This window comes from Haliotis asinina, chromosome 15, assembly GCF_037392515.1.
Source record: "Haliotis asinina isolate JCU_RB_2024 chromosome 15, JCU_Hal_asi_v2, whole genome shotgun sequence".
NCBI lineage: Eukaryota > Metazoa > Mollusca > Gastropoda > Lepetellida > Haliotidae > Haliotis > Haliotis asinina.
This window is the reverse complement of record NC_090294.1, coordinates 25,147,078-25,174,418: the sequence shown is the minus strand read 5'-3', so window position 1 is coordinate 25,174,418 and position 27,341 is coordinate 25,147,078. Positions and strand designations below refer to the sequence as shown.

Below are 27,341 nucleotides of genomic sequence, written 5' to 3'. Positions count from 1 at the left end.
CCCGCGAAAGAATGCCAAGCGGATGGAGGTGCACGCTGGTATATTAACGCTGATTATCGAAAATACATTTTCAGCAGGATGTTTAACATTGTACATTTAGAGAAACAGAAACTCAGGATTAGTCAGTGAGTTAAGTTTTAAAGTCACATCGGCAATATATCGGTCATATCATGACTAAAACTAGTTCTGAATTCAGAATGCACACATATAACACATAAATCCGTGTCAACGGACGACAGTAGAAGTACTAGATTATCACAAACTGATTTAAAACTATCACGCATATATGTTTAAAGCTAGAAAGGTAGTTTTGGACAATACAATGTAAAAATGGGCTATTTATCGCCAACAATTGAAGGTCATCACCACATTAGGGTCCATGGGGACTTACAACTGGATTTATACCATCTCTTCAGCTATTGGTGTTTATGATGTCATTTAGCCATACATTAAAATGACAAAAATAATGCGATTGAAGTTTGGTAGAAATAAATTTACATCAAATGTTTTGGGACTGACGTAGCGAAATTCAGGATGAACACAGTCAGCACTAACTTGGGCCCCGTTTCACAAAACTCTCGTAAGCCTAAGATCTCGTACCTTTTCTCGTAACAGTTGCCCATCCTATGTTACTGTATACCAATTACAAAATTAATGCTACGAGAAAAGGTACGAGATCCTATGCTTACGAGAGTTGTGTGAAACGGAACCCAGCATACTAAACTGAATGAGTAGTTTCTCATGGTCGTACAAGCATGGAGATTATATTCTACTTTGCAAGACAAATATATTATTCAAAAGATATCACAATGAGATTCGCATAGACTGATGTTGACACACCTGCTTACTTTTACAAAGAGCGAAGAGGACGTGTGGGTTACTGAAATTTTAAGATCACCACATCAAGACTATAGTTTATGTACATGCAATGCACGATGTAACAACTGGTGATTAATCATGTTTGAGAGGTCTGCAGATGCGTGATTCCGACCAACATACACCTCTCACTGATGGCAGAACGAATTTATTGCCCTCTTCGTCATCTTATGTGTTTGCACATAATTGCTTTCAAATGATTTAGCTGCATGTCAGGTTCTGTGACATTGAATCATAATGCAATCTGACATATTCATTTACCTGCCACTCTACCTCATTTATTTCATTTGCCTCTGTGGTAGAGAAGTTAAAGAATCAGCGACGTGCGTCTTAAGTGCGACGTTAATCCCCATTTCACCTCCCTTCACCTCCTTTAGGCAACTGTGTTGGAATACATATTCATTTACCTGCCACTCTATCTCTCAATTTCATTTGATATTACTACAACCCATTTTGTCTCTCCTACAAGCAACCATTTTGAATTACTGTACTCTGAAATGTATTTAATATAAACCATATAACGTCATTACTTGTCGTTTTGGTATACGCGTGAAGGCTAGGACAAAAGTAACTTATTGTAGCTCCGATTGTGTTTCCCCTGTTCGTCTTAACCGTTATCTTGTCATACATACTGCTTTAGTTTCGATGGACCCATTCATCCTTGGAAGCTAGTATTTTCAAAACCGCCATGACTAAATCCTCCACTAAACGAACATGATCAGTGAGGGGAATCCACAAAACTGCAGATTCGGGGTACTTTCCTGAATGCCGAAAGGTACTCTCTAAGGTAGGCAAAGCAATGAACCGTGCTAATCCTTAGACAGTGGCTGATTGCGGGGATTTGGACTCCTCGTCCTTACGATCCGGGACTTCATGGAGTTTGTAAAGAAAAATTCTTTATGTGCAAGTATATAGTTATATATGTATGTGTGTGTGCGTGCGTGTGCGTGTGCGTGTTTGCATTTGTAAAATATTGTCAAAAATTGAGTTCAGATGGTTGTATGCAAGTGAGGGTGATCTGAATATATGACTGATATTAATCACAAGAGGCACATCTACAAATCCACAACTCTTGTAGACCCAGAATGCAAATTAAAATAACTCGTCCTTACGACCCTGGGTCTTCGTGCATGGACAAGCGTGCGAGCTTATGTATGTACGCGTCCATGCATGAAGGTCTATAATTGAATACAATTCAATAATACAATTATATGCATGTATACATTTATATAATATTATTGAATACAATTATTGAATACAATTATACAGCAATGCAATGTCAAAGTACAGTACATGACCACGAGTTTTGACAATGCTCACTCACCCACATCACGTTCACCCTAGACTATTACTCAAACTACAAATCAGTTTACACTTGATAGATGTCTCTGAGGTTATAAGACAACCGGCTCAAGAGGTACACTGTGTTACATAACTGTTCCTAACTCGAGAGTTGGTATCGTATATAAATACTTCATCCCTTAAAGACAGTGTAGAAACATCCGAAGTCCATGCTGCACCGCGTAAGTCTCGTATTCATTGTCATGTATATGGACGTTTTCAAGATGCAAAGCATGAAGTTCTCAATATGTCAGTAGGGATCATTCTAACTTTAGAGTTCTTCAATCAAGTTTTTAATTATCATTCTAACAAATTCTTAATTTGCTAAACTGATGAAGTGAGAAGAGAGATTTCAACCTTCAATTATAATTGAACTTTATACAACTTTATGGATGACAAATTCGTATTTATGTAGATTGTGACACGGTGAGTTTGTGTTTCAACTTCTAGAATACCGATCAAAGAATTACAAAAGATGTGGTTGAAGAAAACGAATGTAACTCCAGAACATAACTCCAGATTCAAAGACAGGCGAACAGATGATATTTGTCACGTCACCATGGGCAGCAATGAAGGCTTCAGTGCTACTGATGAAGAAGTTAGAAAGCCGTGGTCCATGTTGTCCGAATATCGGACCACCTCTTTCTTTCATTTCAGCAATATTTGTCAGATTTTTCTTATTAACACTTTCCCTCGTTTCCCTCTATTGAATTTAGGTCAGGACTATAGCTTGGTCAGTGTCATAATGTCACAGTTTGGATCCGACACCAGGCCTGTGAATGTTTTGAACGATGTTCACAAAGCTATGATTACAAAACGCCATTTAGAAAATGGTTAAATGTTACACTTGTCAAAGGGGTACACAAAGCCCGCAGTTCAGACTACCAGTCGGCCGGCATTCATTTTTGTGGAAGTCGTGGAAGCTGAGCGGGTTAGGCGGCTGACTTTGAGTGCTGGCGATTAGGTGCCTGACTCTGAGAGTGTAGGTTCGAATCCCGGATGGGCCTCAACTCCAAAAGTACTAGAATTTTTACTTTACCGAGAAAGTGTAATCCCAAATATAACATTTGTTAGATGTTCACAGACTAAGGAAAAATGAGTAACGTTATTGCGACTCTTGAGTGAAACCAAGCACTTGATAGCTAGTCTTGGTTGTTTATACTAGAAATCCAATTAAACATATTCCTAAAATTCTCAATAATTTCTGGTCAAACTATATCAAGGAACTGAAATATCTGCTCATCTTTATCACAGTAGATGAATATATTGTGTGTGTGTTTCTATTTAACACTTTTATCCCATAGTAAGTTGATACATTTCTAAACCTTTTTTTTTTCAGATATATGAGGGAAATGAAAGGTCTCCTAATCCTCATTACTTGTGTGGTTGCCCTGACAACAACTGACGGCTATGTTGTTCGTGTAGTGCCTGTGGCTCCACTATATCGCCCTGTTGTTTTCCGAACACAGCCGGTCCGGGAAAACTACCATGCGGTTCGGCGAACAGTCAAACCGAAAACGAACACCTACCACCCGGTTACCGGCAATGCTGATGCATTTGATTACGGTAAGTTGTAGGCTTGCTCGAACTAAATATGTCGGCCCCCGGGCAGTGGGGTAGTGGTTAAAGCGTTCGCTCGTTACTTCGACGATCCGGGTTCGATTCTTCACATGGATACAGTGTATGAAGCCCATAGCTGGTTCCCCCGTCGTGATATTACTAGCATATTGCTAAAAGCGGTGTAAACTGAAGCCATACCCACTCACTCACTCACTCACTCAAGCAAACGAGTTGCCTTTGCATGTGTTTGTGACGGAAGTCACAAATTGGGAACGAAACACTCGTCTATTAATGAAAGATGTTAATCAATTTTTTTTAAATATAAAGAAAAGGAGTAACTGTGAGACATGCTCATGCTCTGTCTTATTATTTTTCTGCTCTATGTAATTATTTTATGTCCTATTTAGTGAATATTTATGTTCTTTATAATAACTTCATACTCTGTATAAATATTGCATGGCCTGTTTAATTATTTTTTTGTTCTATATAATTATGTTATGGTCTGTATCATTATTTTTTGCTCTTGATAATTATTCTTATGCTCTATATACTTGATTTTATGCCCTAGATAATTATTTTCATACTCCATGTCATTATTTCATGCTCTGTATAATTATTGTTATGGTATTTTGCAGATTATTTTATGCCCTGTATCATTACTCTGTATCATTCGCTCTTAATAATTATTTTTATGTTCTACATAATTCATGCTCTGTAAAACTGTTTATGCTCTGTATGATCATTTCCGTTCCATATACATATTTTATGCTCTATATACTTGATTTTATGCTAAAGATAATTATTGTATCTTCTAGATAATTATTTGTATGCTTTATATGATTATTGTTACGGTATTTCGTTACAGCCGTATCGGGCAGCCTGGGGTCAATACTGAATCTCTGAGCATCTGACCTCCCATGGGTCTTCTTCAAAACGGAGGGCTTCGTTTTATACAGCATGTAACATGAAATAAATATATTTTATTGACGAATTTGTGTCTCATTTTGAAAATGTAGTACACTAGTACCAGCCAGTACACTAAAGCTTATTCTCTCACAGGGTAGCCAAGTGATAAAGTCGTTCGCTCGTCACGGAGAATTCGTGTCCATGTTTTTCAGCCTCACACCTGAGAATGTCTAGTCCTGCCCCACAACGAAGCACCCGTGACACGTGTTTTCTCGCTAAAGCAAGTGAATTCGTTTGAAATTGCCTTTTCACCAAACACTGAATGGGTACCCGATATGATAAGTCATATGACAATTAACCTTCTAGCGGCCTTATAAAACATACGATTATTGAAAGGTATAAATTCGTTCTCTGTAATCCCTCTTGTATATTGAACAGTTCACATTGTGCACTGACCATTTATGTCCTTGAAAATGTTTATTCTTCATCAGTTACTGTCACGTTATCGTAACCCAATTGTGTAGATCGATGTTCATGCTGTTGATCACTGGATTCCAGACTCGATTATTTACACACCTCTACCATCTATCTACAAAGCTACATCGTTAAACTGAAATCGCTCGCTCACTCAATGAATACATGAAATATTTTATGTGCGTTTTATTTACTGGTGCATGTTATTGTCACATACAACAGGACAGTTTTTTACTTGCCAGAGCAGATGAAAGTACTACTGTTTCGCAGTAACTTTCAGTGCATGTATACATGCAATGGAAATACGAACATCTGAGGGACTGGTCAATCATGATAGGTTTTGTAGTTGAGGTTTGTTTGTTGTTTAATGCCGAAAATCAATTTTCCAGCAGTGTTCTATAAATAATCTTACCCCAAGGGGCCGTGAAGGCCCGTCCCGCGTGAAATAGGCCTTCAGCAACCAATGCTTGCCAGAAAAGGCGGCTATTCTTGTCGTAAGAGGCGACTAACGAGATCGGGTGGTCAGGCTCGTTGGCTTGGTTGACACATGTCATCGGTTCCCAATTGCGCAGATCGATGCTCCTGCTGCTGATCATTGGATTGTCTGGTCCAGGATGGATTATTTACAGACCACTGCTATATAGCTGGAATATTGCTATAAATTGCTCGTATATCATACTCTCAGTGTTGTCACGCCTCGAATGAGACTCGATAAGTATATTTTCGTCATTAAGAACGTGCATTATTTCACTGAAGTCATTTATAAGGGACCACTTACAATACAACCCCTCATCAAACATGGTGTGTCGAATGACGCTGAAGGAAAAAATATATGTGATGATATTTTAGACGTCTTTTCAGTACCTACAAATATGCTCTGTCAAGAATCAGGAATCAAAACCACCACCTGCACAGCCGATGCTTGTTGTAAGAAGTGACCAACGGGATAGGGTGGTCAGACTCACTGATTTGGCATATGTCATCGTGTCTTAATTGCATAGTTCCATACTCATGCTGTTGATCATTGGATTGTCTCTTCTAGAGTCAATTGTTACAGGCTGCCGTCATTAAGCTGAAATATTGCTGAGTGCCGAGTTAAACACCAAACAAACCAACCAAACCTTGATTTTATCATTCATATGTACAATATTCCGGTCACGTGAATGTTTGCGCACGCAGCGGTCCGTGTAAAACTAAACTCATTCACGTTCTGACAAGATCAAGGGACACAACTGCGTACGGCGTATTGCTTTATCCACGACAAATCACTCGCTTGTGTTCCCACAGTTTTTATAATTCGCCATAGTTTCGAGGATACTGTATGACATTGTGAATTTCAAAGAAGACGCCGCTCCTCTCGCTTTATGCTACGAGGTGTGTGACGTATCTATTAAGGGGCCTTCTAAAAAAAAATGATTTATGACTTCTTTGGATGAAATCCATCAATTCTCTGACTCAGATTTTGAGTAGCAGGTTGTTGTAATGAGGTGAATTTGTTTATTCTTCTCGAACATGGTGTCTTGTGTCTTGTGGAACCATTCACATGTTTTTTCTCCTACTCTTTCGACTATTATATCCAATGGAATGGCGTTGATAAGCCATGTGTGCTTTATTTATAACGCAAATAAGAACTAACAATTGAACTCGTTAGTCGTTTATTACTCATAATTATTTTTGTTGATAGCTTAAAGGATATGTGGGACGGTGGGGTAGCCTAGTGGTTAAAGCGTTCGCTTGTCGCAACGAAAACCCGGGTTCAATTTCCCACATGGGTATAATGTGTATAGCCCATTGCTGGTGACCCCCACAGTGATATTTCTGGAATATTGCTAAAAAAGATGTAAAGCAGAACTCACTCACTAAAGGATATGTTCATTAATGTTTGTTTGCAACCGGTTCAAACCATGGCCTCATTTAAGTGCAATTTTAAGAGGTTTGTTTTATAAGTTTTCTCAACAGAAACATACTCGCCTGCTTTTTATCTGCCCCACTGAACTTTTGACAAGACCCCAAGGCAAATGACAATAATGAGCAGTGTGTTCAGTCAGCCGTGTCCAAAGCTATGCCCATTGGTGTACTCGTCATAGTTGTTAGCGGAAATCCGTCTTCACGTGTCAGACCAATGAATATTCGCATGCCTTAATCACAAGATTTTCTTGACCATTTTTGCCAGGTGGAATGCACTAAACATATGGAATGTGACATACTTTCTCAATGTGTAGATATTGACCTTTGAATGTATGTTCGCATTATCGCGAACAAAACAATTTGATTTGATCTAATTGATTTGATTGGTGTGTTAAATTATTGATCGAACTCGTCGGAAACTGATGAAAACACGAAAAACATTAGATACACACTTGCGTAACTTTGATTCGTGGATGTAAGGGGAGTGAGGCGGAATTCATATTATAAATGCATGACTTCATTTTGTATACACACATTGATCATTTTATTGATTGATTTAGCAAGTTGTAAATGCCTAATTCACTCATGAATGAAACTTTTGTTCACAGAATCATCATTTGCAATCATCACCCATTCATGTGCCCACAAAATGTGACGTCACCTTGTTTCGTGGATTACGTAGTTGGTTACGATGTACGACTTCCCACTGCATTAAAACTGACACCAAGGAAAGCAGACAAGAAGAAGTGAGAAGACTGGATCTAACAGTGTCTTTTTTAATTGACGTTATGTGAAACTACAACTTGGCAATGATGGTATTAGTGATCTAGGGCTAGTTATCTCAATGCAGGACGATAGTATTTAGTGCACTTGCACGTAATTCAGAGATTTGGAAGTTTTTTTGTCAGCGAAGAGTGGCATTGTATGTACATAAAAAAATACCACGTCAGTCGACACTTGATTTATGAGCTAGTATAATAATTTCCGCGATCAACCAGTCAAGGTTATCCACGAATTTACGTTACGACTCTGTAATTAATAATATAATGATAACATTAAAGTATATACAAACAGTGATAAACTAGTTGAAATGCTATAACCATTATAACTATATTATTACTGCATTAATTATTTATAAAATAGACTAGAATCGACAACAAAGCCTACATAGTTCGAAATGTGAAGTTATATTTAAAAACTCTTCACAGCTCTAGTGATCATGAAAGCAGCTGGAAACTTATGCGTGTTACAATAAATACTGCACAGTACGGTGATGACGTACCACAATAAATCTGTCAGAGTTCTGACGTCATTCAACATTCCTGCTACGCGAGTGCTGTATTAGATACTGTAATTAAAACTGTCGGTATTGTAGCAAATTACCATGTTGTCTGTCTGTGGGAGATGTGGGGTTGCCTAGTGGTTAAATCATTCGGTTCGATTCCCAATATGGGTGAATTGTTTGAAGCCCATTTCTGATGTCCCCCGACGTGATATTGCTGACATAGTGCTGGCATTGCTAAAAGACCACAAAAGACTGGCTGCCTGGCTGTTTGGCCGCCTTAGTCTCTTTCTTTATAATTTTTATGCTCTTAACTTTAAGCAACCCAATTGTGCTGTCGTACCGCAGAAATACTGCAACGACTGTACCTTACTAGAATCTCACAGAGACTGGTCATAGACTGACGCCATACAGCTGGGATATTGCTGTGTTACACATCATTCAAATAAATCAGCGACTGGTAAAGCTTATATAACGACTCCACACTTTATTACAGGGGCTGTGCCGTTTACATTCAAATACAGCAACAGTGATGACGTACACCAGAAAACAACAATGGGCGCTTTGACGTTTGCACCAATGCTGCAATGTTTATTGTGTTAACATCACTAGACAAAGGGTAGTGACCTTTGCCATAATACAGCGACGGTTGTGAATATTCAACAGACATCCACAACAGTACAAAAAAGGGTGTGATGTATATGGCAATTCATTAATATTTGGGACGTTTACAGTAACACACCAATTGTCGTGGCCTTTTAAAATACATAGCAATGTTACGGTTGTGATGCTTTCAACAAATATGCAGCAATGGTTGTGACCTTTCATCCAGCATAGTAATGTTTAAATTATGACGGTTTCAACAATTATGTAGCAGTTGTGGTGATGTTTAAACCAATAAGACGATGCACGAACGTGACGTTTTCGACGTTGTTGTAGCTTTAAATCAACATGGCAACGCTACAGTTGTTACGTCTTTGACGTATTTACAGCAACGTCATTCACAAAAATACAACATAGCTGTTTGTATAAATGTTTCGCCCACGACATATGCCAGTTACACAGCAAGCTATTCCCCACACACGTACACTGTGTGAATCCTATTTCCGGTGTCCCTGCTGTGTTATTGCTGGAATGTTGCTAAAAGCAGGATGAAGCCACACCACAGTCACTCACTCACTACCCAGCAACACCTACATCGTACAATAATGCAGCAACGATGGCAATGTATTGTTCTGGGAGTAACGTATTACAATAATACACAGTTGTCTCCCTTAGTGTCAGGATCCAGTGGTTCGATTCCTTAGTTTGTCAGCACCGTACCCTTCATCGTGGGTTTCATCAAACTATACTGAACAGCAGAGAACTGCAGCCATGGCTTCTGTGTCAAGTTGTTTAATAGAAGATATAAACATGAATATTTACTTTTATGAGGTTTCATTTTTTTCGAAAATTGCGTTTCTCTTGCAGGTCAGCATAGTATGCATGTCCACAGTCAGCATGAGGACATTAGCACTGCGACAACAGTAATAATTTTGTCAATAAACAAAAACACAAATCTTCTGACAACCAAATTTATTCATCATAATCAATATGACAAAGACTCACAACAATAACATATTCCATCTATGTGTAAACATTTTACATTGTTACTAAAAATGTACATGAGATGAAGTTCATGGCAGATATGGATGATCCGTGTGGCTACTGAAATATCACCTGTGTTTTAAAGGTATACACTAAGGTATTTAAGGGTATGTATGAAGGAATGTGTGACAGTATCAAGTGTTCTTACAAAGGACGAAGTAAAACTCTAAAAACAGACATTGGGCGGACAAATAACACCTGATACTGTGATCCTATACTTTTACCAAAAGCGGAAACTTTTGAAATAATTCTTCCAAATTACTATTCCAACCGTCGAGGTATCTCCTCACGTTTCAAAAAATCCACAAGATAAGGATCACTCCATCCACAGAATCTATACTGTCTGCTAGACCCGCTGCACTTACATGAACCTATCGGATCAATGGGACGAAGAGGATCAATAGGGTGCTGCACTACAAAATCATCCAAGGAATCCACACTAATTGCTTCCCTTAACACCGCCTGTCTGCGACCACGCCATAGGCTGTCGCGACAATACCGAGAGCGACTTCTTCTGCCGGACAGACAGCTACTCCATGACCCCCAGCTTGACCAACTTTTGCTACACACGTTACATTTACGTTTTTGAAAGCTCTCACCGGAGCAGCCGCAGGTATTGCAGGAGCGTCTCCTACTCTGTTCGCCGGAGATGCATGCTCCCCAGGTCGACCAAGATCCCCAGCTGACTACTGACGGCTCATTCCAGTGGTTGAGATTAATTTCAGGCAGAGACTTGCATGGAATCCTGGAAAATGGATAAAGTAATTATATTGATACCAGCTGGCAATGAGTGTTGATGGCAGAAAGTGTTATTTGCAGCAATAAATGTCGCAGGTGAAAATAAAGTGTTGAAGAATACTTACGGAGATTTTTTGATGAACGCGTTCGTCTGGATCTTGTAGGTGTCCGTATTGTCGCACACAACCCGGGACAGACTCACCTTCCGGATCTCATTCAACTGGTCTAGTACAAAACACAATTGCACATATCACAAGACTGATACACTGAAATACACTATATAGCTCAAGGGAATTTTTCATTTATTACAGACATACTTGTTCTGAACTGCTCGTAAGTTTCTTACCGAAAGAAGTGATGCCGAACATTCACAAAACATATTACAGGTTATTAAACAGTTGACATCTTGTAACTTATAATGTTGATGTATTATTTACACGTCAATAACAAACTATTTTAGGTAATTACCTGATCTGTAGATAAATAACTGCCTATTGTAACTTTTAATCAAATACTTCATCCAAATGTGTTGCGATTCAAAGCACTGGCATAGTATTATTTTTCAAAAATTGTGGTAGAATTGTTTACTTACTCAGGGTAAATTTGACATAGGCGTTGTCCGCTTCAAACCAGAATCGATCTCCTTCCTTTAGTGCCTGAAACTGTTTCCCCAAGAGACAGGTGAAAGTGGGACCCAGGAGTCCCCCTGGAACAGGTGTTTCTGACAGAGCCCCTGGAAACAGGTCGATATCCTTGATGTGTCTGTAAGGAGACATGTAACTATTGGGATTTCGTGAACCAGAAATTGGCTTAGGAAATTGTACCCATTGTTCCATGCGAACCTGAGCTTTAGATGTGACAAACAACTAGCCCAGTCCTGAGAAACCACAAGCATTATTTTATAGTGCAGATTCGGAAAGATCTGACAATGACCTGATATTCATAATTCATGAGTGGTCGTCGTCCTTAATTTTAGCTGTATTGCAATCACGAGAAACACACACAATGGGTTCACTTAGCATAGTCGATAATGTACATCTGGAAAGTGAGCGAACTTACTTGTACGCTTTCTTCAGAAGGTTTGCTGCCGTTGTTGTGTGAGTGGTGGATGCGAGACCGGAGAAGGATGTCACTGTTGGAACGTTACAGTACTTCCTCCATTCGGTATAAGACGGGAGCCCGTGGTCTCTTCCTCTCTGGATGTTGAGAGCTGCCAAGTCCAGACTGTTGCCTTTACTGTCAGCAAACAGAAAGTCCGTAACCTCCTGTGTCAGCTTGTGATCTGCATTCTGAACACTGTCCTTTACCAATCCTCTACAGTAATGACCAACCTTCCTGTTGTTGGCGTTCAGAATGAGACTCGTGTTACCAAAGGTCTTGCTCAGCTGGTCCTGGCCGAGATAACTATGTGAAGAGCTGTAGCTGGCTAGGTAGCTGTGGATCATTGAGTGTCCCATCCTGAAAGCCGCAGTAGCGAAAGCGTTCCTGATGCTGGCGTCCGTCGTTGTGCTGTACACGTTGGCGTAAGTACTTCCAGATCCAATTGGCAAACCATACTTGGTCATAGCTTGTGGACCCATGATGATAGGCAAGTATTCGTCGTACGTGATTTTCTGAAATCCCGAGTATATCAAGTTAAATTACTTTCAATTTCAGCTGAAAGCCCGACGGACAGATTACCGCGTCCTGTTTCTCAAGTACTGCAGATTTTAGACCCTGTGGTCATTTTCTTGAGGAACATTTTGGTGGTGCAAACGGACCAAAATAATCATGAATCTAAGAGTGTACGTTCGAATTCTAAATGGGACTCAATCCATGAGAAAGTACTAAAATCTGAAAGTGTAGTTCATATGTTGCAAATAAAGCTAGCAGTACAGAAATATCCTCGCAGGCTTGATAAATGTAATAAATCATGAAATATCCATTATCCGAACCTGTACGATGGCGCCGACTATCCTCCTGGTTTCCTGGAAGAGTTTCTCATCGTCCCAGTGACAGTTGAGGTGTTTTAGTTTTGCAGCTATTCGGTTGTGTTCCCTTGCGAAGATGGTATGCAAGCTTTGAAGAGTGGGATTCTCATTCACTCGATGATCACCTTGAAACATGACAATAACACTTGTCTTAGGATTTAAACAATGTTGTTTCTGCTATGTTGGTGTATGTGCATTAGCTGACAAGCCCAGCTGTCCGCTACTGGAACGTACATTTTGAAGTCATTGATCATGAAAACAACAGGCTGTAGCATATTTTGTTGGAAAGCTTATAATTCTGTTTCTTATTTTCAGGGTTCTGAGATTGAATGGAGCATGGGGTTCTAATAACCTGGAACATGACGACAATCTTTGCTTCTTTACATATCCAAACATCTGTCAAGTAGGTGACACATTGGAAGGCATTACATGGTTGAAATTTACATGATTCTATATAATCAAGAAAAGTGCTTTTCCTACCTGCTAGGAAACAGTAGCTTGGACTGTTTGGTGTGGTACAACTTCGTTTTGAATCGCTAGGCAAGTGTGTTGATTTCATCTTCAGCTGACCTGAAAAAAGGTACATCAAATATAACAACTGTGTCTTTAAAAATTGGATTGGTCATGGACAACATGTCTGTGATTCTGTGACCAACCCATTACACCCCTCCCTGTTACACTATAAAGTGAGGTTTTGCTTCTATGGTCCAGAAAAGACACACAAATAATGTCTCATTGAATGGTATGTTCTGTGTCCGATATTTGGCTTGTTGACTCAATCGTTTTAGGCAACACTCAGCAATATTCCAGCTATATGACGGCGGTCTGTAAATAATCGAGTATGTACCAGACAATCCAGTGTTCAACAACATGAGCATCGATACGCACAGTTGGGAACCGATGACATGTGTCAACCAAGTCAGCGAGCCCGACCACCCGATCCTCTTAGTCGCCTCTTACGACAAGCATAGTTGCCTTTTATGGCAAGCATGGGTTGCTGAAGGCCTATTCTACCTTGGACCTTCACGAGTCCCATATGATCAAGATACCCTTGGCTGTAGAATGTGTAATAACTGAGCTGTATCACAGGAATTTATCAGGGTTTTACTCTTCTACGAACTGAACTGTCACATTCGAATGTTTCCCTACCGTCAACAAATGTCCGTAGTTTATTCTGCTCCGCTTGTGATGACCCGTACATCTGTGAAGCGTCTATGTAGGCTGTGATCTGGTTGAGTTGTTCCACGGGAGCTGGAATAGACAGATGTTTACATTAAAACACTGAGTTTGTGTCACTGTATCACACACCTCCCATGGAAGTCAAATTGTGTAAAGTGCCATTATTCGCTGTGAGGAGTTATGATAGGTTTAGGGTTTTGTTTGTATGTTGGTTAACGTACGGGGAGCTTGACCACCAGATCGTCATCGGTTTTCAATGAAAGTACACCTATCATACAACTAGCAAAATTAGATTCCAACTTCAAGCAGGATTAAAGGACGGAGCTACTTAGACGGCTGTGCCATCTGCCAAAATACACTATCATGTTTTATGTACGTATGTTGTGAGATAATACAAATATGTGGGTCATTATGTGATCTATTTGTGTGTCACTGATGACATTATCTACTTATGTGTCACTGGTAATGTTACCTGCTTGTGTGTTATTGAAGATAATACCTGCTTGTGTCTGTCACTGATTAATTTACCTCCGTGTGTGTCACTGATTACATTAACTGCTTGTGCCTGTCACTGGTGATATTACCTGCTTGTGTGTGTCACTGGTGACATTACTTGCTTGTTTGTCAATGACAATACTAGCTGCTGGTATATCTCAGTGATGACACTGCCTGTTTATGTGTCAATGATAGTATTGCCTGCTTATTTGTCACTGGTGATATTATCCGTGTGCTATTGATTATATTACCTGCTTGGCAATCAGCGTTTGCAACTTGGACCGACCGCACGAAGTTCATACAGGTAGACTTGAAGTGTCTGTCGGATTGTGGGATGTCAATGGGAAAGCACTGGGGCCTGAGAGAACATATAGAGAGAGACCGTTGGAACATAACGCAGGCTCAGTATGATGAGTTCAACATTTGAAAGATTAGTTAATCGTAGTAGTAACATCTCAAATAAAGTGAATAACATCTCTGTTTATCGGGATCGAAAGTCACAGTATACACCATTACACAATCTTCTTAACACAGCTTCTCAAAACATATTGAGTCGAGAAAGTGTCACTTTAAGGCCACCATCACTGAAATACTAGTTTTGAAACACTTATATCTGTCATAAAATATCATAGCAATAATATGCTTGGTTTAAGCAATATATAATATAATATGTGAAGCAGTCATTAATTCAGACGGCTCAAAACATTCAACTAGGAGTAACCGCTGGATATTAATACAGGCGAGGTATGCCATTGGTACATATATGTACATAATTTGCTAACCTGCTGAATGGGGTTATTGGAATTCTTCTTCCAAAATCAAGTGGCCCCCCTTTAGGAAAACCAGAACCACAGCACCCAACAGCAAACCCGTAGGGACCTGAAACAAGAAAGATTATTCTATTTATAGCACGTACACAAGATACAGTGGGAACCGAACACTGGGCTTCATTTTTAGCACAGATATGTCTAATTGTTTTAAATGTCGCCTTTTTTCTACGAAAGTTATTTAAACAATATTGGATGGTGTCACATTGTGTACCTTTCGTAATTAATTTGTTCTTATGAACATTAGTTTTCAGTTAGCAGTTCAGTTTGTCTTTTGTAATCTTGATAGATCTCTGAATGGCAAGGTGAACAATAAAAAAACACATGAAATTTATATAACCCACTATACTGGATTCTCCAGTCAAACAAAAAAAATTTTGAAATGCTTGAAATGTTTCCCAAGATGGGTTTCATTAGGAAAATACCCGCAACATAAGGTACAAGCAGTGAGGAAATTCGTTACAAATTGTGTACATATGAATTCCGTTTTATCATTTGGAAATGAAAACAAAAATTACGAAATAAGGTTTAGATATAATATTATTATACCTGCAGACAGTTGCTGTGTGGGTGTGCTGGTGATGTCGTGATCCAGGAACTGACCCCACTGCATCAACATATGGGTGTAGGAGGCGTGGCGGTCAGCGTTTGTTGACGGAGTATGGACAGTCGTGCTAACCAGTCGGGCACTGGGAAGCTTCGAGGAGGACCCTTGGGTGGCTCTTTCTCGTGGGGAAGAGATGCCTAAAACAAATTCCAATTACTTCGGCCCACATAATCAATCAAATGCTTATTCATCCCAAATATTTATTCTGCAAGATCATCACACGATGAAATCACCCTCATAAGATTTCCTATTTTCCAGAATATTGTACAAATTGTAACAGGACATAAACATCTTTCATACAAATTCTTATATGTTTGCGTTGGGAGATAGCCAAGCGTTTATCTGAGTTCGATATGCACAATGTATGAAGCCTTTCCGGTGCCCCCGCCGTTATATTCCCCGATTATTGCTTTAAAACGGCATAAAACAATATTTGCGGTCGGTGACCCAATAAACCTTAGAATAAAGGTTTGAAAAACATTTCCCCTGCATATTCACCATCATCATATGCTGGAGATAACCATCGTCTCATCGGAATTGAAGCCATGCCCCAACTAGTGTGCGCGAGGTTGTTGCAGGAACCATCAGCTGTTCGGTACTTGGAGGACGAACTACACCTTATGTTGGAACCGCAGTTCAGCTTTGGACCGAAGCCTGTTTTCAGCACCGACGGAATGGCCTCTCGTGACACGTTGGCACTGCATTAGTAAACCATGTATCCATTCATTGCTATGAATAACTTGAACACAATCTGCTTTAAACATAGTTTTAAATCTACAACGGGTTGCTATGGATGGGACCCGTGAAAATCCAGGTTAGAATAGTGATCTTCAGTCACCCATGCTTGTCATAAGAGGCGACTGACGGGATCGAGGGGTCTGGGTCTTCCAGCGTTACGACATTCGTAAGCCTACGATTACGTATAGAGTTACGACAGGTCGCAACGCTTTGTGGATCGGCACCCAGGCTCGTTGACTTGGCTGACAAATGCCATCGGTTCCTAACTGCGCAGATCGATCCTCATGCTGTTGATCACTGGATTGTCTGGTCCAGATACGATTATTCATAGACCGCCGTAGGTGAAATGAAAATGTTTCTTTACTGAGAAAGGTGTTGGTTAAATTATATCTATTTACGTTTCCGAGAAATGCGTAGGTTAAATGAGAAATATTTTCCTTACCGAGACAGGCGTAGGTTTAAAGGAGAAATATTCGTACGGATTATTTCACTGAGAAATGCGTAGGTTACACGAATACTACTTTACTAAGAAATGCAAAGGCTACAGATAAATGCGTAAGTACCACGAATCTGTGCAACTCTCTTTATACACGTACATGAACATGTTTAAAATATACACACATGACTATTATTATTTCTAAAACAATGGACGTATTATTATAATTTACAGGTACTCTTAAGTCACATCATCAGTCACATACAAGCTTCATGACACGTGGTGACACTGGCTGCCATACGGAATATAAGTAAGTAGAGCTAGATGCTAGAGCAAAGATAACGAAATGAGGAGATGTGGGGTTTTCATATTTAAAGTGTTTTGTCTTTATTTACACACAAGGTGCAGTCTCGCTGAACATCTTCAGTATGCCTGTCTTTATAACAGATCCTTGAATAAATAACGAAATTCAATTTACCTAGAGTGTAGCGGATAAACGTGTTTGGTTACTAGAGGTAACGAAGGACAATGGTACATATATACAAAAGCAATTAACATAAAACAGAAATTAGTATTCACAACCAAGCTGTAAGTTTTTAGGCTGAGTTACATTCGAGATTCGAACCCACACCCCCAGAATCAGGCACCTAAACGTACAGGCCTAACCCGCTGAGCCAACGTTACTTCTTGGTGTGGGTTCGACTCCTTGTTGCGACTGTTAAAGGGCTAATCCCAAATATTACACATATTAAATCTGACCACTTTATAAATGGCATTGTTTATTCAGACCTTTAAACATTTAATCTCGTGCTTTAAGATATCATACAAAGTAAGGATAATACTGCTGTTTCAGATTGATTATACAAGCGTGTCACCTTACATATAAATAAGACTATCCTCACTTTATTACATTTGAACTGTGAAGGTCCGGAGCAGAATAGGCCTCAACAGAGCATGCTTGCCAGAAAAGGCAACTATGTTTGTCGTTAGAGACGACTAACGGGATCGGGTGGTCAGACTCGCTGACTTGGATGACACATGTCATCGGTTCCCAGTTGCGCAGATTGATGCTCATATTGATCACTGGATTGTCTGGTCAAGACTCGATTATTTACAGACCGCAGCCACATAGCTGGAATAGTGTTGAGAGCGTCATAAAACTCAATTCACTAACTTATTACATTTCATCTCATAGTAATTCTAATGAATGCTTACGCCTTCAGCAACTCTGTAACTTGAAGGACATTGAGGCGATGATTGTTTCCCTTCTGAATGCTCTCTGGTGATGTGAATGTGAACTTGTTGAGCTGATCCGTTGTAGAACCTACCTCTGATGCAGCTAGGTCTGTGAGAGGAATGGTCATAACTCGTATGTAATAAAGAATAATGAAGATGTCAATTTGGAAGATCCAGGATGAAAACACCTTCTGTTTCTTTTTCGGAAAAATATTTTTAACATCCATAAAACATGAAACATTACTGGCACCCCATGATTCTTTAATGAGACATGTTGTTGGTCAACTTTGCAGTGAACGTATTAAAATTATATGCATTATGTACCTGGGTGAATGAGCAAGTCAATATTGATTAACGCACCATCCCTTTGCAGTTATTCGCGTGAGATATATATTGCTTGACAGGGCTGTCTCATAAGGTTTCTACAGCGAAAATAGCAATACAATGAAATAAATAAAGGTTAAAGCACACAATGTGTAATCAAGAAATTGTACTGATCTAAGAAGTACATGTTTAGAACAAAAACAAAAACAGATGGATTTATGAGAATAAACAAAATCACAGACCCCGACCCAAAGCTGCCACAGTAACTATGCTTGTAAGAAACACGCTTAAACGAACAGTCAGATATAGCGAATCGGGTTATTTAATGTCAAGGCCACAGGCTTCGTTGATGTTGCCGATACTTGATTTGAAAAAAAAGATGTAGTTGATCGAACGTGGATGCGACAAGTTTAAACAGTGACGAGACAAGCTGAGATTTTGAAAGATGACAACGCCGTTGTATGAACAAAATCTCACCCAACGCTTGAAAGGCACTTTCTCGACCCCGTTCTGCCTGAAGTTGAATTTGTGCCTGAGAAACTGCAGTTAGCTGCTGAGGTCTGTTAAGTCCGATACTGCCGGTGTTGATGTTGCTTAAACTTGCTTCGTTGATGTTGGCGATACTTGCTTCCTTTAGGATGCTGGTTCCCTCAAAGTTAGCGTCGAAGGCGGGCAAAGCAGCCTCAGCGGTTGTTACCATCAACAACAGCATCAGCTGCGAACTAAGCCCTGTCGGCTTCAGCATTGTGGTTCTACGTACTGTTAAGAGAAAAACAGTTACACTTCAAGTATTGTTTGTGTGTTCTTTAATGCTGTAACAATCATTATTCCAGCTACATGGCTGAGGTCTGTAAAATACCGAGTCTGAACCAGACAATCCACTGATCATGCTTAAGGTATATGACACGATACGGTTCTCCTGGTACAATTTCTTTTAGATTTACCTGTGTAAACTACTCAAATGATATAGATGTTGTTCAAATACGCAGCTTATTACATAACGTCATGCAATATTAAAAAATGAAAACGTCGATGGAAAATATTATGCAAAAACATGAAAGTAAATTTGGGAAAGCAAATGCCTTACAAGTGTATTAATACATAATTTAAATGAATTCTTTGACCCATGGATAGTAAAGCATGTCTGTTCTTTATTGAAGCCTAGTTGTTAAAGCGTTCGCTCATCAAGCTAAAGACACGGATTCGACTCCCCACACGGGTACAATGTTTGAAGCCCCCCATCGTGATATTGCAGGAATATTGCCGAAAGTGGTGTTAAATGAAACTCACTTACTTATAGAAACTGTTTCAAGTTTGTTTTGGAGCATAGCTTCGTTTCAAAATATGTTGTGATATAAATGGGTGTGTACACTCAGAGATTTTAATTACACATACGGAACGATGATGACCAATGGCATATTTGAGAAAATATACAACATATTCGCATAGGATTTGATTGATTACTTTGTTGTTGAACGCCACATTCAGCAAGAATTCCAGCTATAAGGCGGTGGTCTGTAAATAATTAACTATGGACAAGACAATCCAGTGATCAACAACATGAACATCTTTCTACGTAACTGACAACCCTATCCCTTGTAGGACAAGCAGGGGTTACTGAAGGCCAATTCTAACCCATATTTTCACGGGCATATTCCCATAAGAAAGGAAATAACGTTTTGAAAAGAATGACAAAAAAAATATTTTCAGTGTTTTGTAGCCCACGGAATTGAAAAAAAAAACATGTTCAAAGTAACCTATGTTTGTCGTAAGAGTGAGAATTGTTTTACGCTACTTTTAACAAAATTCCAGCGATATCATGACGGGGCACACTAGAAATGGGATATACACTTTGTATCCATGTTGGGAAACGAACCCGGGTCTTCAGCCTGACGAACAGACACTTTAACCACCAGGCTACCCTACCGTCCCTTGTCGTAAGAGAAGAGCGCATAGATGGGGCTAGGACAGGCGACTGACACATGTGCCTTATAATATCAACCACTGAACTATAAGGTCCTCATACGATCATCTGTAATCATGACGCAACTTGTCCAGTTACATAACAACCGTTCTAATACGTTTTCCTATATACGACATGCTAACAGACACTTTGAAGTCTATGTTGAAGACATGCTACAGACAATATTACCGATTACCTTAAACTCTAAAATTCTGTTAATTTCATTAAATTCTTTAATAACTTATTGTATAATTACTCCGAGTTACTCCTCAGCAAAACTTACCTCAGAGAGATCAACCTTTGAAAGTTATGTTTCGGGTGGTAGTCTTCTTTATTAGCTTTTCCCTTGCGTCAAGAGAATTTATATCTCTGTAACCGCCCATCAAATAGCCCATCCTCCGTGCTGTCACACATCCGCGTCTGTGGACAAATCAGCGGCCACTACACAACAAAGGGTTTCATGCTGCACAGGTAGAGAAAGTGGGTCACGTGTTGTAAGAGACAGGAAGGTACCTGGTACAATTACGTCTAAACGGAATAAACCTTAGGAGAAATTCTTAATTTAAACTAATTTGGTGACATGTTTGTCCGTGTGTTTACCGACCTTGAGAGAGAGTAAAACGTCACATGACGGTGTGCCTATCCCTCGGATAACTTGGGGAATGCCTTGAACCTTGAAGCAGTGTACGTCACAGCATAATATCAACAACGTTACATTACGTCATACCAGCTACTCAGATACATTTCATATTTTCATTCCGTTCCATATATGCCCAATGTTTGTTTGAAAGCGGTTAATTCGGTTTTACATGCGATGTAGCGTGGTACGATACACTTAGCTTTGATCGTAATTCTTTGTATGCACGCTTATGATAAGTCGCAAAACTGGTATTTGTTATTAAGGAACTATGTTTTGCCGCACAAGTATTCCCTGTCTGCTAAAATTTCATATATCGTTACACATAAATCTATGTTTAAACAATTCCATCTATTAAACAATATATGGAACAATATGAAACAACAAGAAAAATATGAATAACACAAACAATATGAAAATAATACAAATCGATATGAAACAGTATGGATCAATTTGAAAGAATATGAAAAATATGGAACAGTTCGAGACAATATGAAATAATTATGAAACAATATGGAACGTTATGAAACAATTGCATAATGGAACAATATGGAAGAAACCTGGTAAAAAAACATTTAAATCTCCGAGGATATTCTATTTTACTACAGCAAATAGAGGTAGAATTGCTTACTATAATGGTGTTGATGACAATGACGGCTGCCAGTCTTCAATACGCGATGTCTCTCATCAAGGGGCGGCGGGATAGCTCAGTGGTTACCCATATAGATACTGTCGTTGAAATCCCAATCTGGTGCATCCTGCTGTGATAATTCTGCAATACTGCTACAAATGGCGTAAACCCATTATCATTCACTCCTTTACTATGTACATGTATATTTTATTACAATTTCAAGATGAACCATGTACAGTAAGAAGGTCACATGAACACATGTTCATCTGTTATTCACTCGTTTGTGAATAATACAGATGGTTGATAGTACACCTACCACTGAACGAATTTGAGGATTCGAAACCATACAATTCAAGACAGGTACTGCACGTCACTGCACACTACACGTTTTGTTACCAGATGCATAGTTTCTTAAATGTACGTGTATAGAAAGAACTCGTATACGTCACTCCGTACATGTGTGCTAGCGGCTGAACAGGTAGGTTGGTGTGTATACATGTGAAATGAGTGATTGAGTTTTGTTTTGTGCCGCTTTAAGACAATATTCCAGCAATATCGCGTATGGGAACACCAGAAGTGGGCCTCCCATATTGTAACCATATGAGGAATCGAACCCGGGACCTCGACGTGGCAAGCGAAATCTTGAAAAAAAAACATGGGCTACCGAACCACTCCTCAGGTATAATGAAGGGAAATGTGGCGTTATCTCGTGTTCAAGATTGCTGCACTTCTATAGCGTGCCTGGTACCTTGCAGTATTTGAACCAGCAAACCTAATCCAAACACATTACACTTCGACTACGAGTGAGCGAGAGGCGGGTCAACAGAATGTGCCCACATTTCTCTGTACATTGATAACGTTTTCACATTTTGTGACTGTTATCCTGCACGATGCACAGCTGTGAATAAATTCAAGCTTATCAAAATATGTCATCGGGTGTGAGGATATCTGCCGTCCACTATGCCTGTTGATGATGTATTATGCATATATAACTTGTTTTGTTCACAGGTTAAAGGATGTCTCCTATTGACTTAAAGCTACATGCATCATACCGATCAATTACTCGCACTCAATACAATAACTTGAATAGACCAGTTTATAACTTGAAATTAAACATGTCTCCAGCTGTGTGCACTTAGTCACCGATAGCATTGAATATGTCGGGTTTGAATAGTTTTCAAAAATGACGTGACAAGAAAACGAAACATCCTCTTTCGATACAACTACAACCAACCCATTCCCTGGCTCATCGCGACCAATAAAACTTTCGGTTTAGTTACAAAACACTTCCCGGAGGTGATTTTGTATGCCTCTAACTGAATACGGACGCCTGTATCCAATGGAACAGCGATCCGGATATAAGTTTACAAAAACCAGGATGTGACTCTGTTAGTAAGGTCCACACAGACGTGGAGGCGAAATGCTTTTGGAGCTTATATGTAGTTCGTCGTGATATAATGTTATCATGCAAACCTGTAAGACTTATATCTTCACAAGCGTGTGTCTTGTTATGTGAACGTGATGGTTATATCGTGCATGTTGCAAGTCTGTTGCGTTGAAAACTAAATGCACTATGTAAACCCAAGACAAGCGTATTGCCTTTGTACATATGTATTTACGCATCGCTGACCAAAGCTGTCTGTGTTTGAAACGTACCGCTGTCTTATTGCTGATACTAAACATACTGCGCATGGCGTTGCCTTTCGTGGAAGGAACATTTCACACTCTGTGCCCTCCACCATCATCCTTCAAGTTCTCATAAAAACAAAATGTTTCTCGAATGTTGTCATGCTATTTATGATTTTATTCTATGGTATTTCGTGCGAATGGATGAAGAATTAGTCTTAAATTAAACATGTTTATTTTTTCCTGCCAAGCGGTTAGATTCACACACCTGACACTTCGCCTGTGCAGAATGTATGACATGTCGAACAAATGTATCATTTCTTGTCAAGCCATTAGCTATATACCACTGATGTTGGAGAATTAGTGACTCTTCTAGCAGGCGTAATATTTTTCTTCAAATAATGATACATCACAGGTGCCTGAATGAAACGGGAATCATTTACTTGCTGTTTTCTTGATCGCAGATAGGTATTGTAAATGTGTTTTGTTTTCTTGATCGAAGCTATATATTGTAAAATATGTTTTGTTTTCTTTATCGCAGCTAAATAATTACTGTAAAATGTGCTTTTTCGCTATTGCAGCCACTTGTAAAATATGTACTGTGTTGTTATCTTGATCGAAGCTGGATATTGTAAAATATGTTTTGTTTTCTTTATCGCAGCTAAATAATTACTGTAAAATGTGCTTTTTCGTTACTGCAGCCACTTGTAAAATATGTGTTGTTATCTTTATCGCAGCTAGATAGTTACTGTAAGATGTGCCTTTTCTTTCTCGGCGCCACTTGTTGTAAAATGCGTGTGTTTCCGTTTCTTTGTCGCAGCTAGATACTTATAGTAAAACTTTCTTTGATTTCCTCATCACAGCTAGATGTGTAAAATGTGCTTTGTTAATATTTTTTTTGTTTTTGTTATCGCAGCCAGGCGTAAAATGTGTTGTCTTTTTGATCGCAGTTAGATGATTATTGTAAAATGTGTTTTGGGTTCATTATCGTAGCTAGATGTTGCAAATTTGTTTTGCTTTCTATGACGCATCTAGACATACAATTTGTTGTGTTGTCTTTATCGCAGCTTGATGCTGTAAAATTTGTTTGGTTTTTGTGTAAACTGTGTCGTAGGATTGGGTTCAATCCATTGGTCGTTGGGACAATTATAGGTTGGTCCATATTCATATTTGCCTCTCTATATCAAGGGCAAATAAGTATGTAGTCTTTCAAACATACGCAAATACAGTGGGCTCTGTCAATACCGGCACCACTCGGGACCAAATAAAAATGCCGGTTTTGACAAAGTGCGTGAGTTGACACTCAGTTTGCGTCATGACGCCGACGCACAACGGAAGTCGTACTGTCTTGTTAGCTTTGATAACATGTTTGAATAAGGAAAAAGGCAGTGCCAGAATGCTGTCATTTATTAGACATTCAAATAATAACAATGTTGTTCACACTGTAAAAAAAGTCACTGATCTTGCTTTGTATTTTCTATGCCGATGCATCGAAAGCAATGTCCTCCTCTGCACCTTCCAAGTTCTGCACATGATGTAGAAGTCGTACATCCTGGCTAGATACGAAGTGTTTAATCTGAGTGCACATGCTTTCTGTGTGGGTCGAGGCGTTTCATCAAAATCTTCTATCAGCTTTACTTTTTGTTGAAGTGTCAACTCACATCTTGCACATTTTGCGGGCCGAGGCAATACTGACTGTCACACTACTGACATTATACGATTTCACCTTAAATGCCCTCTAATTACTCTGTGCATGTGACACGTACCACTCACTAGATACTGATGGACATTTCCCGTTTCTGAATAATCTCGGGTAATAACCGCGAATTGTGCCGTCTTTCATGTACCATTTCTTCGTTGGGACTGAAAAAAATTCCGATATCCGGAGTAGACAGAAGCCGATGTTTACAGATGTTTCTATATGATAAATAAGTGCATTTCTGACGGGACTGAAACTTCGTGCCGTTGTAGACAGAATGCCAATGTTTACAGAGGCCGATATTGACAAAACATGTTTGATTTTATTAGTTTTTGAATAATTATTCATACAGGATTTGGTTACAAAGCTAAAAATGCTAATTTCATTAAGCCCCGAAACAGTCAATCGAGAGTTCGAATCCAGGATTCGCCCTGATGATAACCCTTGACATGAGTGGTCAACGCCTGTTGTCTGAGTCACTTGCAGTACACTAACAATTTGCAGGACTTGACATTAGAGTTTAAATACACGCAGCGTTAAATACGAATTCTCGGACGTCCTTCTTGTATCTTAACTGCCCCATTTCAAAACACATAGCAAAACAAGAGAGAAAGAAACAGAATAAAAACTAAAAGGTGCAAAAAGTCTACTTTAGAAGAAGTGGTTATGTAAGAATTTTACTAAATACTGACTGTTTATGCATTTTGTACCAGACGTGGGATTTACATAGACTACATGTGACAAATCATTCCATCTCATCAGATTATTTGTTAAGCAACATCAAAGATTTGAGGTGCTGTATCAACTCGGCTGGTATGCTTTGAGATGGTGTCTGGTGCGATACTCAAACAGTTTGAACAAATATGGAATAGTAGTACTGTATTTTTGGGCAATGCAAGGAACATAACATTATTCTGTGTAGCAACTTTGTTAGTACATGTTTCTAAACATCTGTGTGAGTGTCCAAGTGACTGATTGACTGATTCCTGATTGAATGTCCGTGTATGATAGGCCATATGTCATAGTCTGATGAAACTTCATCACTTAGGGTTACTTGAACCTTATAGTCGAATCCAACATTCGTTCACTTAACATTTTTCTTTGAGATTTATGTCCACTGTATCTTTTGCTTCGGGTTTTAACAAGTGGTGAACACATAGCACTTTCTTCCCATAAAAGCCTGGGATAGTCAATATTTGAGAGTGATTCATGAAGACATGATTATGCTACAATCGACTTAGAGGCTACATTTTAATATATTCTTGTGATTTTCAGCATTTCAGTGTTTTTTAAACATGTCATCAGTTTCGATATTAATTCATTAAAATATCAAAATGTTACTAACCTTCTTTGTGAGTTTTACAAATTCATAATAGAGTAGTTAATAACTAAATTTACATCGCCTGAGAATTATTAAAAACTTTTAAATGGTTACCGCAAAAATACAATTGTTAAGAAACGTCGAATAATACCCATTTGACGGAATATTTCCACTGATATAACTGATTAAAGGACAATCGCCTTTACAAGCTCATACAATTCACAAACAGCTCTTGGGATAAACACCGCAATATCACTTAGCGGGAAGAATGGAAAAAAACATCACATCACTTTATGAATGTCAATATGTCCTGTCCTAGCAATGGAGTACGTGCAAATACCAGTTCAACACATGTCTGACATATTTACACAAGTGTCAAATGATTGAAAACATTAAAACGTAAATAAAATATATGAAAATATCAAAGATCGAATATCAAAAAACCTATTAATGCAGTTTCTTCTTCTTGCAGTTTTGTCCGTCAGCGTGTATTTGCCAACCTGGGCGTGTGTCAGCTAGCTAAAGTGTATGAACGTTTCTTGATGTTTGCTGTCTGGTTTACACATATAAATTGAAAATTATTTATGCAAGGGATTCCTATACATGCAGTTGATGAACATAAACACTTAGGTCTTATATTTCAAAAGGATGCTAATTGGGCTGCTCAAATTAATAATATTGTAGATAGAGTTACTCCTATGATAAACTGTTTGAGAAGTTTGAAATATCGTTTATCACATAGGTCACTTCAGATTATATATCAGTCTTTCATTCTGCCGTTATTTGATTATTGCAGTCACGTTTGAGACAACTGCACCTCTGCTCAGGATACCGCTTTAGAAAAATTACAGTTAGATGCATTAAGGACAATTACCGGGGCGACAAGAGGAACAAGCCATAACAAACTATATGCAGAAACT

General features: G+C 39.0%; 1 protein-coding gene across 1 annotated transcript; it reads right to left on the bottom strand.

The window, feature by feature from the left end:
* Positions 1-9,907: 9,907 nt before the first annotated feature.
* Positions 9,908-20,927, bottom strand: LOC137266155 (peroxidase-like). The gene is made up of 14 exons (XM_067801645.1): positions 20,791-20,927; positions 19,022-19,303; positions 18,200-18,329; positions 16,309-16,508; positions 15,753-15,947; positions 15,159-15,255; positions 14,628-14,734; positions 13,852-13,953; positions 13,183-13,272; positions 12,667-12,827; positions 11,792-12,345; positions 11,325-11,494; positions 10,858-10,957; positions 9,908-10,739 (listed from the first exon to the last, which is right to left on the bottom strand). Exons 2-14 carry the CDS (start codon positions 19,287-19,289, stop codon positions 10,256-10,258), a joined length of 2,658 nt encoding a protein of 885 aa, XP_067657746.1. The 5' UTR covers positions 19,290-19,303; positions 20,791-20,927; the 3' UTR covers positions 9,908-10,255.
* Positions 20,928-27,341: the final 6,414 nt, after the last annotated feature.

Bases quoted from the DNA above. Each gene is read 5' to 3' on its own strand.
- LOC137266155 (XM_067801645.1), bottom strand. From the start codon at position 19,289: ATGCTGAAGCCGACAGGGCTTAGTTCGCAGCTGATGCTGTTGTTGATG. The intron at 16,509-18,199 runs GTAAGCATTCAT...TTACTAATGCAG, and splicing joins GTTACAGAGTTGCTGAAGGC to TGCCAACGTGTCACGAGAGG. The intron at 12,346-12,666 runs GTTCGGATAATG...TCGGGATTTCAG, and splicing joins TAGTCGGCGCCATCGTACAG to AAAATCACGTACGACGAATA.